Source organism: Coenobita brevimanus, chromosome 90 (assembly GCF_032717465.1).
Source record: "Coenobita brevimanus isolate Jiangsu-jjx chromosome 90, ASM3271746v2, whole genome shotgun sequence".
In the NCBI taxonomy this organism is placed as follows: domain Eukaryota; kingdom Metazoa; phylum Arthropoda; class Malacostraca; order Decapoda; family Coenobitidae; genus Coenobita; species Coenobita brevimanus.
Genome location: NC_137043.1, coordinates 31,318,382 through 31,331,178, shown reverse-complemented (window position 1 = coordinate 31,331,178; position 12,797 = coordinate 31,318,382). Strand labels below are relative to the sequence as shown.

The following is a 12,797-nucleotide window of genomic DNA, read 5'->3' as shown; positions in this document are numbered from 1 at the left end:
CAGAGTTAAGTGTGGCTGAGAGCTAAAAATTCTCTCTTAATGACATTTATTAATATTCAGACTGCCGAGATAATTGACTACTCCCGTAATAGCTTGGGTTTTAGGTGTTTGTGTTGGTGCGTAGTGTTACTAGTGCCTTACTATGCTGATAGACTATATCATCATCATCATCATCACTATCACCGTCACCATCACCAACACTAGCACCACCACCTCCATCTCCACCATCATCGTCATCGGAAAATATTAATCTTATGTAACGCTCTTTGGAATGTAAGGGAACTGAGACCTGACCGCATCGGTCCAAAATATTAAGGGTAAGTGACTGACCTAAATCCGTGATGACATCATACAATCGAAAAATCTCCAGTCGCCTCTTAAGGATTCAAACTTGCACGTAGAATAAAAGTGCCACTCCCAATGATGTCCTAAATGTTAATCCCAACCCTGCTATCCACTCAAGTATTATAAGCAGGATCAATACAGATCCAAAAAAAGTAGAAACCCTCGTTACAGCATCTAATATTATGAACCTGGCATCCATTCAGTCATAATTCGTGCCTTCGATATTATTATTATTATTATCATTATTATTATAATCAGTCAGTACATATCCATTCTCTCAACCGATCCCCTTCGTCCCACCTGGAGATGAAGGGGCCCGGAGCTGGCTACTTAGTCCAGACATTTATGATTCGAGTGACCAGTACTTTTCCCGTTCTTGAAAACAGTATTATTTGGCCGTCACCTACAAAATCTTCAGCATAACATTCTCCTCAAGCACGAACACTACTGATGATGAGGTAAAAGTATGCGCTCAGACAATATGATCACATAGGGAGAATTAATACCACTAGAGTGGTGAACAGGCTAAACGTGTGTCTGACGGTACAGGACAATGAGGATGGTCAAGAAGAATATGGATAGACGTGGCATGTGAATCAAAGGAAAAGCGGGGCAAGGATGACGACTAGGCAAGAGAAATGGCGTGGGGCGCATATGTACTGATGAAACGTATTACTGCAAATGCTGAGTGAGGTCTGTATCTTGGAAGTCAAGTGAATGGCTCTATCATGAAGGCATTTTAAGAGCACTACGTTAACTTCGAAAACAGCCTATGACTCGCCTCTTTCCATAATGCCAGGAGGGAAAAGTATATGGCCGATGTGTAATGGAGGCTCCGCTGTGAGTGGAGGTCAGTAATGCCATGACGGTGTGTAAGTGAAATGGAAACAGGAACCTATTTTTCTATGATGCCATGCACTGTTGGGTGTTTGTGTTTGGTAGTTAAGCAAAACGAGCTGATGCTACTAGGAACCGCATAATTTGCCAGAGGATTGCTAGGGGCATATAAATTTCCTGCTAGCATAAGTGAAGATCCTTTATTATGTCTCGTAATAAAGATAGTTTCTGGGCACAAATACACGTCAAAAATCAGACTTACCTTAGATCTCACCTCGAGGATAAACTAAATGTAGTACGATTTTGTACTTACTCGTAGTCTCATTTTTTTTTTTTTTTTTTTCATCAATATCTGAAGACAGCCAGAACAGATATACCGTATTTGCTGTCAGTAGTTTTGCGTGAGTGTGAGTGTGTGTGACACACACACACACACACACACACACACACACACACACACACACACACACACACACACACACACACACACAAAACGTATAAATGACGACTTACAACGAGAATGAACTGTATATAAAATTCAAACTCCTGATGGACATTAAAATAAATAACGAATGTAAGTTACTGGGTACAGTGCACGTCATATCCTTGCCTGGCCAAGAATGACCACATAAATCACCTCAAGTTCACTCACTGACACACTGAGATGAAGCTACACACACTCTTAAGTCATATCACACCTTTTTTTCTTATTTTCCTGTTTTCATTTATTCATTCTCTTCACTTCTTCCTGTTTTACTTTTTCATTCTTGTTTTACGTCTTTCCTCTTTTTGCCTTTCATTTGTTCATTTTTTTATTTACCATTTTTCGTTGATTTTTACTAGGCCGCCTTAGGCGGCCTCCGCTCGATGTCGTCACTTCCTATCATCAGTAAAAAAGGTAACAAATTTGAGTTACTCATGCCGTAAGCGAGACGGAGCGAAAAATTCTCCTTTTTTACTTTTTTAAAAATCCTGCTGGGACATCCGTTGAGGAGAGAGAGAGAGAGAGAGAGAGAGAGAGAGAGAGAGAGGATAGTTGTGTTTGATATTATACTAAATTATACTATACCGTTATACTATACAATTTTAGGAGTATAAGGAGGGAGGAAGGAGAGGGGAGAGAGTAATAATACAACAAACACGTCACTCTTCTTTCTTTTGTCACGCTGGTAATTTCAGTGTTGGACAGTGGACGAATCCATCCGCTCCAATCTAAACAAAAGGACATAAATAGGTCATAACTCGGGAACCGGTGGCCAGATTGTACTGGACATTGTTTTATTCTTCAAGTCAGAGCATTTTAAGGAAGCCTTGCTCTGAAAAAAATTTGCGTTACATGCGCCGTTTTTGCTGTGTTACGGTAACAAACATACAAAAATCGGCTCATTATAATATAGATATTCTTTCCATTTTTCTTGTCTATATTCATTATTTTCTTGTTCTTTAATTATTTTTGTCCATCAGTTATTCATTTTTCTTGTCTATATTCATTATTTTCTTGTTCTTTAATTCTTTTTGTCCTTCAGTTATTCATTTTTTATTTTCCTTTTTTCCTATCTTTCTACTTTTTTTCTTCCTCCGCCAACGAGGTTATGTTTTACCCCGCGTTGGTTTGTTTGATTAGTCGTCTGTTAGCAGAATTACTCATGAAGTTATGAACGGATTTTGATGAAATTCTGCGGAAAGGTGGCTCATGGGCCAATGAAGAAATTATTAAATTTTGGGGCGGATGCGGATCCGGTGTATCCCGCTCCACAAGTTCTCAATGAATTTCAATGAAATTTTGTGGAAAGGAGGACCATGGACCAAGAAAAATTTGATGAAATTTTGGGGCGGGTCCGGATCCCAATCCTATATCCATGGATCCGGATCCGGGCTTACACAAAAAGTTATGAACAGATTCTGATGAAATTTTGTGGGTGGGTGGGCCATGGGCTGAGGAAGAAATAATTAAATTTGGAGGCCCGGAGTATCACACAGAGTATCTCCAAGAGTTCTCAATGAATTTTAATGAAATTTTGTGGAAAGGTGGGCCAGGGACCAAGAAAGAATAGATTAAATTGAGGGGGCGGATCCGGATTCTATATCCACGGATCCGGATCCGGATCCCTTTTGATGGCAATGGCATTGGCGGAGGTATGCGCACTCTGACTGCTTTCTAGTTTTTCACTGATTCATTTTATTTTATTCTTTCCCCTTCTTTCTCTTCATTCATTTATAACTGGTCGCGGCGGTATCTGTCTTGATGCCACATGGCAGATTAAACCAAGTACTGTGGTCAATGTGAAGGTAATTAACTCGGAGGAATAAAGTTAAGGAATACTGAATATAAAGTAAACCTTACCTCAAAAGTACGCTGCAATAAAACTCATGGATATGTGAGAATTACAAAACGTAATGCAGCTTAGATAATAAAGATGAGACTATATTCACACCGACAGAAGAACAAAGGATTCCATATGAGGATTATGTAATTATGCACACAACTTGAAAAAGAAATACAGATTCCGGGCATATCACTCCAGTAATGTTTTCAGGACTACAAATTCCTTGAGTTTTTCTTGTTACCGTCAGACTATTATTCAACTTAGTATAAACCTCTTGTAATGAAGGATGTATATTTGAATTCCAGGCAGAAGAATCTCAAATATGGGCTTATATCTGATCTTGTTTTCTGTCTCTTGACGATATGATTCTGCTCCACGAACCCTTTCAGTACGAGGCCTAAGCCGAATAAAATCGTCGGGAAGCAGCAAGGAAAAAAATATATATATATAAAAAAGACCACCGGATTCAAAGGGCTATTTTCACACTTACCCATTACAGGTACTAATCCCAACCCAAACCTCCAATCTGCCTCTTCATATATATCTTTTAATCTTTGCAGGTCTATCGTTCGCTTGCTCGCTGTTTCTCTACTCAACTCTATCAAAAAGCCCTTCTGTCCACTTACAAATCATTTGTCTGGTAGCATGTCCATCTGTGTTTGCATCTTAATTGTCTGCCTTTCAGTATTTCATTTTTTTGGTCTGCTTATCTGTTTGTCTGTCCGCCTGTGTCTGTATGTCTCTAAATATGTCTGTAAATCTGCATAACTGGCCACCTCTCATCTGTTTTTGTCTCTGTCATCTTGTGTGTGTCTAACGGTACATGCACCTCTCCATCCTCTCCCACCCTTTCTCCTTTTTCACATCTATCTACCAGTCCCATTCTTTCGCCTTCCCTCCCTCCTGCACTGTATCTGAACATCTACCTGTCTACCGATCAAGCCTTCTCCACATTTTCCATGCACATCTACCTGTCTACTCATCCCTCCTCATCCTCCCCCTCCCTCTCCCCCAGCTAATCAACAAACATATATAAGGGCCAGAGGAATGCGGCCTGGGCGGGGTCATTACGAGGTCGGGGGGGTGCCGCCACAAATGACCCTGACTCACTGACCTTCAAGACTCACGGCTGGGGGGAGGGAGATATAGGGGGAGAAGGAGAGGAGGCAAGACGAGAGAAGGAAGAGGAAAAGGGGGGAGAGGAAAGGAGAGAGAAGAGAGAGGGATGAGGAGAGGGGGAATAGGATAGAAAGGGAGAGGAGAGGGGGAATAGGATAGAAAGGGAGAGGAGAGGGCTAGAGGAGAGAGAGAGAGAGAGAGAGAGAAGGAAGAAGAGAAGGGAAGGAGAGAAGGGGAGAGGAGAGGGGGTGATTAGGTGGAAGGCAGAGGGGGACATGTTGGAAGAGAAAGGGACAAGGTTGGGGGGAGGCGATAGCGACGGTAGGTGGCGGGGCCAGTAGAGGGGAAGGGGGGAGGAGGGAAGGGGATGTGTGTGTGTGTGTGTGTGTGTGTGTGTGTGTGTGTGTGTGTGTGTGTGTGTGTGTGTGAGAGAGAGAGAGAGAGAGAGAGAGAGAGAGAGAGAGAGAGAGAGAGAGAGAGAGAGAGAGAGAGAGACCGTGCGCGCGTTGCCTTGCCTGAGTTTGCCCACACGCGAACGAGTGTGCGTGAGAATGCTAATTAATCTGTATACCCTAATCCAACACGAACCCTAGCCAACGTCAGCACACATTCCTGCAAGCCAGTTAACTCCCTTCACCACAATCGCAGTTTCATTTCATATATTACTGTTCACGCCAGACAATTTTAAACAGCTTAGGGGAAGCCTTTCGTTGAGACGGGTTACACAATCTCCAATAAATCCTTCAGTACGATGACGTCTTATTTGTCCACCTACCACCGAATGACTTCTTCTTTCCGTTTGAGGGGCATGGTAAAGGCTGCTGATTACGCGATTTTCAAGTACATCTATATATTAATTATAACTTAATTTTTTTTCTGGGAATGTTCACCCTTTCGGTTCAATTAGATCATTTTAATCCTGCTATCGCCTGATTATGTTACTCGTCTTAGGGGGGGTATGCTGTTGGGGAAGGTTAATAGTGATTGCCTTTAACTCCCGTCACAGCTTGGTCTTCCCCCTTGCAAAATGAACTCGTCTGCCCGTAGCAAGAATAACTTGAGAATTACGTAAGCGTACTGAAGAAATTACGGTCTTGGGGTTTAAAATGTTAACCAACCTTTAGCGATTTTCTTTTTCGCAGTTTAGGTTATTTCTTGGACATTTTTCGTATCTGATTATGCGTCATTAAAACTCTGTTAATCGAGTTCAACGAGATCAGAGAGTCTGGTTTGAGATATTTAGCTGTGGTGAGGGGGTTAGAATATTAATAAAATAAGGGGGTTAGAATATTAATAAAATAAGCATATACAAACAAATTAAAGCCATTATACGTAACAGCAAATGAAGTCTCTAATTGGATTCTCACACAGTATACTTTCCTTCATAATCGTGTATAAATTCCTGCTATGATTGCGAAGGAATGCTGATTACAGGGGACGCCTTCCCCCCCTCCTCTCCCTTTTTTTTTTGATGAAGAAGGAAATATAAGCCCGCAAACTTGTTCCCCTCCCCCCCCCAAAAAAAAAAAAAAAAAAAAAAATCAATCTCCCTTCAATTCGAGATACCTGGACACACCGCGTTTCAAAGACTGCAGGTCACAGGCAGAGGTAAATTCAGACTCAGGAAAACAGTTCCTGTGTTGACCTGTTGTATACACATGTATTCCTTCCCCCACCAAAGTATAACGGAATTACTGGTGAAGACTACTCAGACTGTTGTAAATAAAGTCTACCGTTGCTCAAAATGGTAGGCTACCTTCAGTTTGATCAGTCTTTTACATTTTGAACCACTGGACGAAACGCTTCAAAATATTTTCGAGTAACTTATTCATCAGTATGCACGCTACTTTTACACAGCATGAAGAGCTTTACCCACCACCATGAAATATTCGTGTACTAACCTTTCGAAAAATTTGCATTTAACTCCCTGAATCCTGTAACGTAATTTTTAGCTTATTCTTGCTATCTCAAGATGACTACATTCAGCTGCAGACTAAAATCTAGCGGGGTTAGACACAGACTATAGCAACCCCTCCACTGCTAGACGTCTTCCCTAAATGGAATAAAAGCGAGTACCTCCGTCACGGCAGCACCATTCCCCCGTCAATGCTTTTCAGAATAACCTACTGGCCTTTATACCTTCGCCCAAAGTTTGCTAATATTTCCTCGGATGGTCCTTAATCATTATACCAAATCTGGTGCAATTCCATCCACTAGTTTCTCCATAATGCAGTTAACATACGGAGTGAGACACAAACATACCAAGACAAAAACAACCTCCTTGGCGGGACAACAAAACAGCCCATAATGAAGCCACCTGTCACTTACGTAATGATACTTTTTGATCAAGTATACGTCATTGAAGTAAATCTTATTAATTCAGTTCTCATACACGAAATTTCTTTATATATCACGTACGAATTTCGGTTAAAATCGCAAGGGAATGCTGGTGACAGTTACAGCCTCCACATACGAATTCCTTGCCCCCTTGTACTTAAAATGTCTGAAGAAAATTTACCTCTTATGCAAAAAAAAAAAAAAAAAAAAAAGCTATCATTCCGCTCAGAAGTACGGTTCTCTAACATGAAGGACAGACTATGACAAAACGCCCTCCATCCCTACTGCTTCCATATATCCTTCCTGTTTGGCCTTCAGCGACAACGTCCCCTAGTGCTGGGGCTTGAACTGAATGGTAAGAAAAAAAAAAAAAATCACAACCCTGGCGTGATAATATGCGACAGTTGTCGGCGCCGTGACTTTGAACAGCTTTTCATTTCAGTGAGTGGGAAATTTCAGAAGACATGCCACGCCGCATAGCCAAGAATTTTCAACTGTAATGTTCTACGCAATTTATTGGGTGGACTCTGAATTAATAGAGGCTGTGTTTTCGTGCAGGCGGCTCTTGGTGTAATTTAGGTACAGCCACTAGATCGAATTCATGCTAATCTTGGCGTAACCTTGAAATGACGCTGGAAAATATTACTATTGAATTATTCGTCGGAATTTCACTTTCGTATTATGTGCAATAAATTCTCTCTCCCATGGTGATGCAAAAAGGTGAGGGATATTCCTGTGGGTCTCCTTTCTCAGAAAAAGAGGGGGCTGGAATTTTCAGAATCTCCATTCCGTTTCTACGCAAATTCGAACTATGTGAATTCTGGAATAACCAAAAACCTCAATGATAAAAGAATTCTTTGGATCAAAGAAGCTTCTGACGGTAGATGAAGATAGAGTATGTGAAATTTGTACGGAGATAAATTTGGCATTTGACAGAAAGTACATTCCACAAGTGCTGAGAAAGATTAATAGTTACCGCGAGTTATTGCTGATGGTTCCGTCAGCAGGGTGGTGCCGAGATTTTCAAAGACAGGATTAATTAGTGAATGGAGTTGTGGCTGATTTTTTCCCAGGCACAGTGATGCCATATATTCTACGTTGTGTCCATTTTTCTTGATTCTGAATCCTACCCACATGATGTGTTATAGTAGAAGGACAACGACGACGACGACGACGGCACGAAATGAATATGAAAATTTTATTATGACATGTTTGGGTGCAGAACAGCACCAGTTTCTGAGTCCTAGGACACCTCTCTAATTTCAGGTTCCAGATGATTTGTTGTACCTCGTAATTTTATAATCCACGAGCCTAAAGAACTCTTAACTCTTTCAGTAGAATGATACCTTTATAATTTTTCTTATCTCCAAAGTCTATTAAGATCTTCACTAAGATGACGTTTTGTGCATTATTTCCTGACGTATCTATTCACCTTTCACAACGGTAACATTTTATTACATTCATAGTATCTCCATACGATTCTTAACCTTTTCAGTATAATTACGTCTGACATATTTTTGTCAATATCTTCCGAAGAGTCTACTTAAGCCTTCACGACTATGAAATCTTTCATTTAACTCTAGATATCTTCACACGACCCTACGATGACGTCCTATGTTAATGCTTTCTCCCTACCATTTTATTCAGTTTACATGCGACTTTTCGAAATTTAGGGATTAGAAATATCCTTCATTAACGTCTTCCAGTCGGGAGGGATTTCCTAAGTTGAGGCAAAACGTCTGGAAGCGGCGAGAATCTAACTAAAATCGACGTCACCATTAAAATACATCAATACCAGTAATGATTAAGAGGTGCGAGAGAACTTCCTAAGCCCATGAAAAAACAGACAACTACTTCATTGCCACAGGGTTTTATATTTCATTTAATGCTTACTTCAAAATATTTACACTTAACTCTGGGGAATATTATCACAGTAAGGAGGTTTGAATGACCCACTAAACTCGGCCAATATGAAGATTTCAATTTAACTTTACCGTCAGAGGATAAAAAAAAAAAAAAGAAGAAAAAAGGCGTCCTCGAACTAAAGAGGTTGAGTCACGTCTCTAACAAAAAAATCAATCAATCTGGACGCTCTGAAATCTTCTCCTTAAAAGACTATTAAGGGCACAAGTAGAATAAACATTCTCAGATGTGGCTGGAAGTAGATTTGAGAGCTACTGACCCTACAGATAATTAAAGAGACGAAATGGGCAACTTTTTGCTTCGTGTGTGCGATGAGGTGATGTATGGTAACTTAGTGCAGGCAGCAGTGGCAGTAACCCGGACCCGGTCTATCTGGCCAAGCAAGCCCACTCATTGCAAGCAAGCAACCGTCCCTGAATGGCAATCTTATGCAGTGAACCAGTGTTCCTTTGCGGTGGATAGCGAATAGCGAGTGTGGAGGTTTGGTTCCTGGATGGACGTGGACTCTGTGTCTCCATTCAGTTAAAGGGGGCACCAAAGTAGACTCCACATCACCCCATTGTTTGGCAATAAGGTTACCACCCAGCGCTGTAAACAGTTTCCTGGGTTACAGAAGACCATTAGGCTTGAACTCAGTGAATTGTTACCTAAGAACGAAGTAGGCTGCATTAAAAGAAGTTTGCAGATTTGAGCATAATGAAATGAGAATGATGCAGTGAATTTGTAGGGTCACACAGACAGACAGAGCAACATACACAGATTCAAGTGGAGGCTTGGGTATCTAATAAATATGATGCACTGAGCTGTTCTGGACCCGTGGAAAGTATCTGGGTGAAGCACTGAACAGATATAAACGTGGAACGTATAGAATCTACAAACAAACCCAAGGGAAATGTGGAATGAGGTGCTGAGAAAGTCCCTTGGATACGTACGGTAACTTGACCGAAATGCTGTAACAGATAATGAAGTTCTGAAAGCAGCCTTTAGGGAAAAAAAAAAAAAAAAAAAAAAAAAACTGACCCATACAAGCATTAAACACTCTTAAAGTGCAGTTTGTATGCAACTTAAATCCCTGAATGCTAATATCTCCATCACGTTCACAGTTACCAGAAACATTAGAAGTCAGTCATTTTGATGTTTAACATGCTTAGAATCACCAGACATACAGTATATGAACCACCAAGCATCTTTACCCGCAGTCCTACAAGCCACAACCTTCAACGTCTTGAAATAATTTAAAGATCTGAGTGCCCATGATCAGCCTCGTAAATAAACTGTACGTTGTGCGTGAAGGGGGCAAGATAAACTGACCTGTGCCACGCCAGCTGGTGGGGTGCGCCGCTCCCACCTCCCTCTTCATCTTACCCTCATCTCCTCTGATCCTCTTCCCGTCCTCGCCGTTGGTCTTCCTCGCATCCTCGTCCTCAATCTGCAGACAAGTTATACTTACATTAATCTGCACACCTGTACACTTTTCTTTGTACATTTCTATTTTATCTTCAATCGCCATTTAAATAATACTCAGCATACACTTTAAATCTCCATGAAAAATTAAATATACTATTCTATATTCTGTACGCAGGTTACATGAGTCTGTATACACGTTTTTATTTTACTGCCTTGGATGTAATTTTTGTATCTTCATGCTGTAGATATTTCATATTAGTTTCAAAATTCCATTGGCGCTCAATGTCCTCAATACAGGACGGAACTGGGCATTTTCAAATTTTAACAAAGAACGAAACCCCGGGGTAGGGACCTATGAGCTTCGCGACTACGAGCCGACAGGCGGAGGGCGGTACGCCTAGCACCCTTCCAGCAAAATCCCTCGCACAGGAAGTCCGGTACCCGATGGGTTAAATGCTATTTATATCTGTATAAATTTCATATTAATCTACATACACAAAAATATTCTGCATACGTATTTTAGTATCAGTAATCTCCCCTAAGCTGAAGTTAATAATCACAGAAGACACACATTACATGAAGAGCTACACTGTTGCTTTAGTCTACTTTACCAAGGCTACATACACAGCCTTTTAGTACTATACTCCGGATACACGTGTTCTTTCAAGTCTACCTTATCAAGGCTGAAGTTAACGACAAGGAATTAGGTGAAAACGGCCAATGAAGCGTCACATTTCTGCTTCAATTTACTTACCCGTGACTGAAGCCCCCTCACCACAAGGACATTTATTTATTCTCACTACGGTCAAACGACTTCAATCAGTTTAAGAAAGATGTCTATGACGTTAAGGAATTGCTTCAGCCAGAAAACGTCTCTAAATTATATTACAACAAACCCTATACAATTATAACCCCTTCTACCAATGGACGCATTCTTAAACTTATTTTAACATTCTCCTAACGATACGATTCGGCTTAGGATCTGCTGTACTGAAAGTTTCTAAAGCTATTTATCCCCACCCGATCGAAGTTTCCTTTATGCTGAATAAATCGTTTGGAGACGACAAGAATTAACTTAATCGTCACCAGATACAAAGAGTTATTCATCTAAGGAAAGATGTCCAAGCTGAAGCGGTTAATGACTAAGATAACAGACACCAAATACAGCCCCGGTTAATGACTAAGATAACAGACACCAATACAGCCCCCCCCCCCTTGTTTTGTTATTTTCATACTCAAAATGAAAAACAGAGGTACAATGATTTCTATGAATTTTAACCACAATGTGACTTACCCGTGTGCCCTCTCAACATGACCTCTTTCTTCTTCTTCTTCTTGCCCTCTTCTAATGATTTTACTCGACGTGTGTGTGTGGGGGGGGGGGGTGACGCACTGGAGATGAATATTTATAACCCCTCTTTTTCAAAGTATCCTTCCTACTAGAAAATCGTTTGGTGGTGGCAGGAATAGCCTACATTGTAAAATACGTCGCTGCAATCAACGAGTCAATGTTCACACTCATGCGAAGTAAAAAATGAGGCATAATCATTTCTATACATTCCACCCGCACTAGGAATGCACCCCTTAATAAAACTTCAGTTTCTCTCGCCAAAGTCTGCGTCCTGCGGCCTTGGCAAAGATGTAGTGGATCCAAAACGTACCTTTACCCAAGTGATCCATGGCTGCACGTGAGTTCTGAAGCTGCTTTTTCCGCGAGACACTTTTGAACGTATGATGCATCTCAATCTCCTCGGTTGTAGTATCCTGATCAGTAGGAGCTACAGCAGACTCACTACACTTGGCTGACTAATAAAACAGTCTGTGGCTAACGGATAGAATACTAATGTTGCCCAGACCAAGACAAGGTTAATGGTGACAGTATTACCATTCGGGTTTCTTCGATCTACCCTCAGCCAAATAAAATCGTCTGATGTTAACTTTAAGTGAACAACTGAGTTATTCTGACCATGAGTTGATATGAGTGGAAGCGATAACAGGGGAAAGAGCTTCAATTCGTGCTTTCCCTAACGTTTCAGACGGGCTCTGTGGAGTCTGAAACGGCAGAGGAATCAAAGAACTGAAGGTCTTTCATTTATTTTTTTCACCCACTCACTTCATATACTTCAGAAGAGCTGATTTGGCGTGTTTTGGCAAATTCCTCTCTCTATGTTTCGCCCCTTCTCAACCATCTTGCACCTCATCTAAATTTTTCAAGTCAACCTACAGTTCTTACCCTGAGGACCACCATCGCTTGTATTACTCTTCTCGGAAGCACCCTAATTAACTGAAGTACACTTAATATCACCCTATCCCGCACTAAGTCAGCCTTCTTAGTCTTTCATTAACTTTTCTACCCTTTGCCAGCACGTAACGCATTCCTTTCTGGTCGCTGTATTACACATTTGCCTTTTTAAACTGCCCATTCTCGGTCTTTCCATCGACCTCATTACCCCATTTTAGTCCGCCTCAATTCACTGCCCTATTCCATTTTTTAAAACTATT

General features: G+C 41.0%; 1 protein-coding gene across 1 annotated transcript in view; it reads right to left on the bottom strand.

Annotated features, from left to right (window-relative positions):
• LOC145411660 (uncharacterized) overlaps positions 1–12,543 on the bottom strand; it is a 148,029-nt gene extending 135,486 nt beyond the window's left edge. Inside the window, exons 1-2 of the mRNA XM_080281665.1 lie at positions 12,529–12,543; positions 10,200–10,317 (exon numbers count right to left, since the gene is read on the bottom strand). Of these exons, the coding sequence (XP_080137791.1) occupies positions 10,200–10,317; positions 12,529–12,543 (133 nt within the window). The remainder of the gene's footprint in view (positions 1–10,199; positions 10,318–12,528) is intronic.
• Positions 12,544–12,797: the final 254 nt, after the last annotated feature.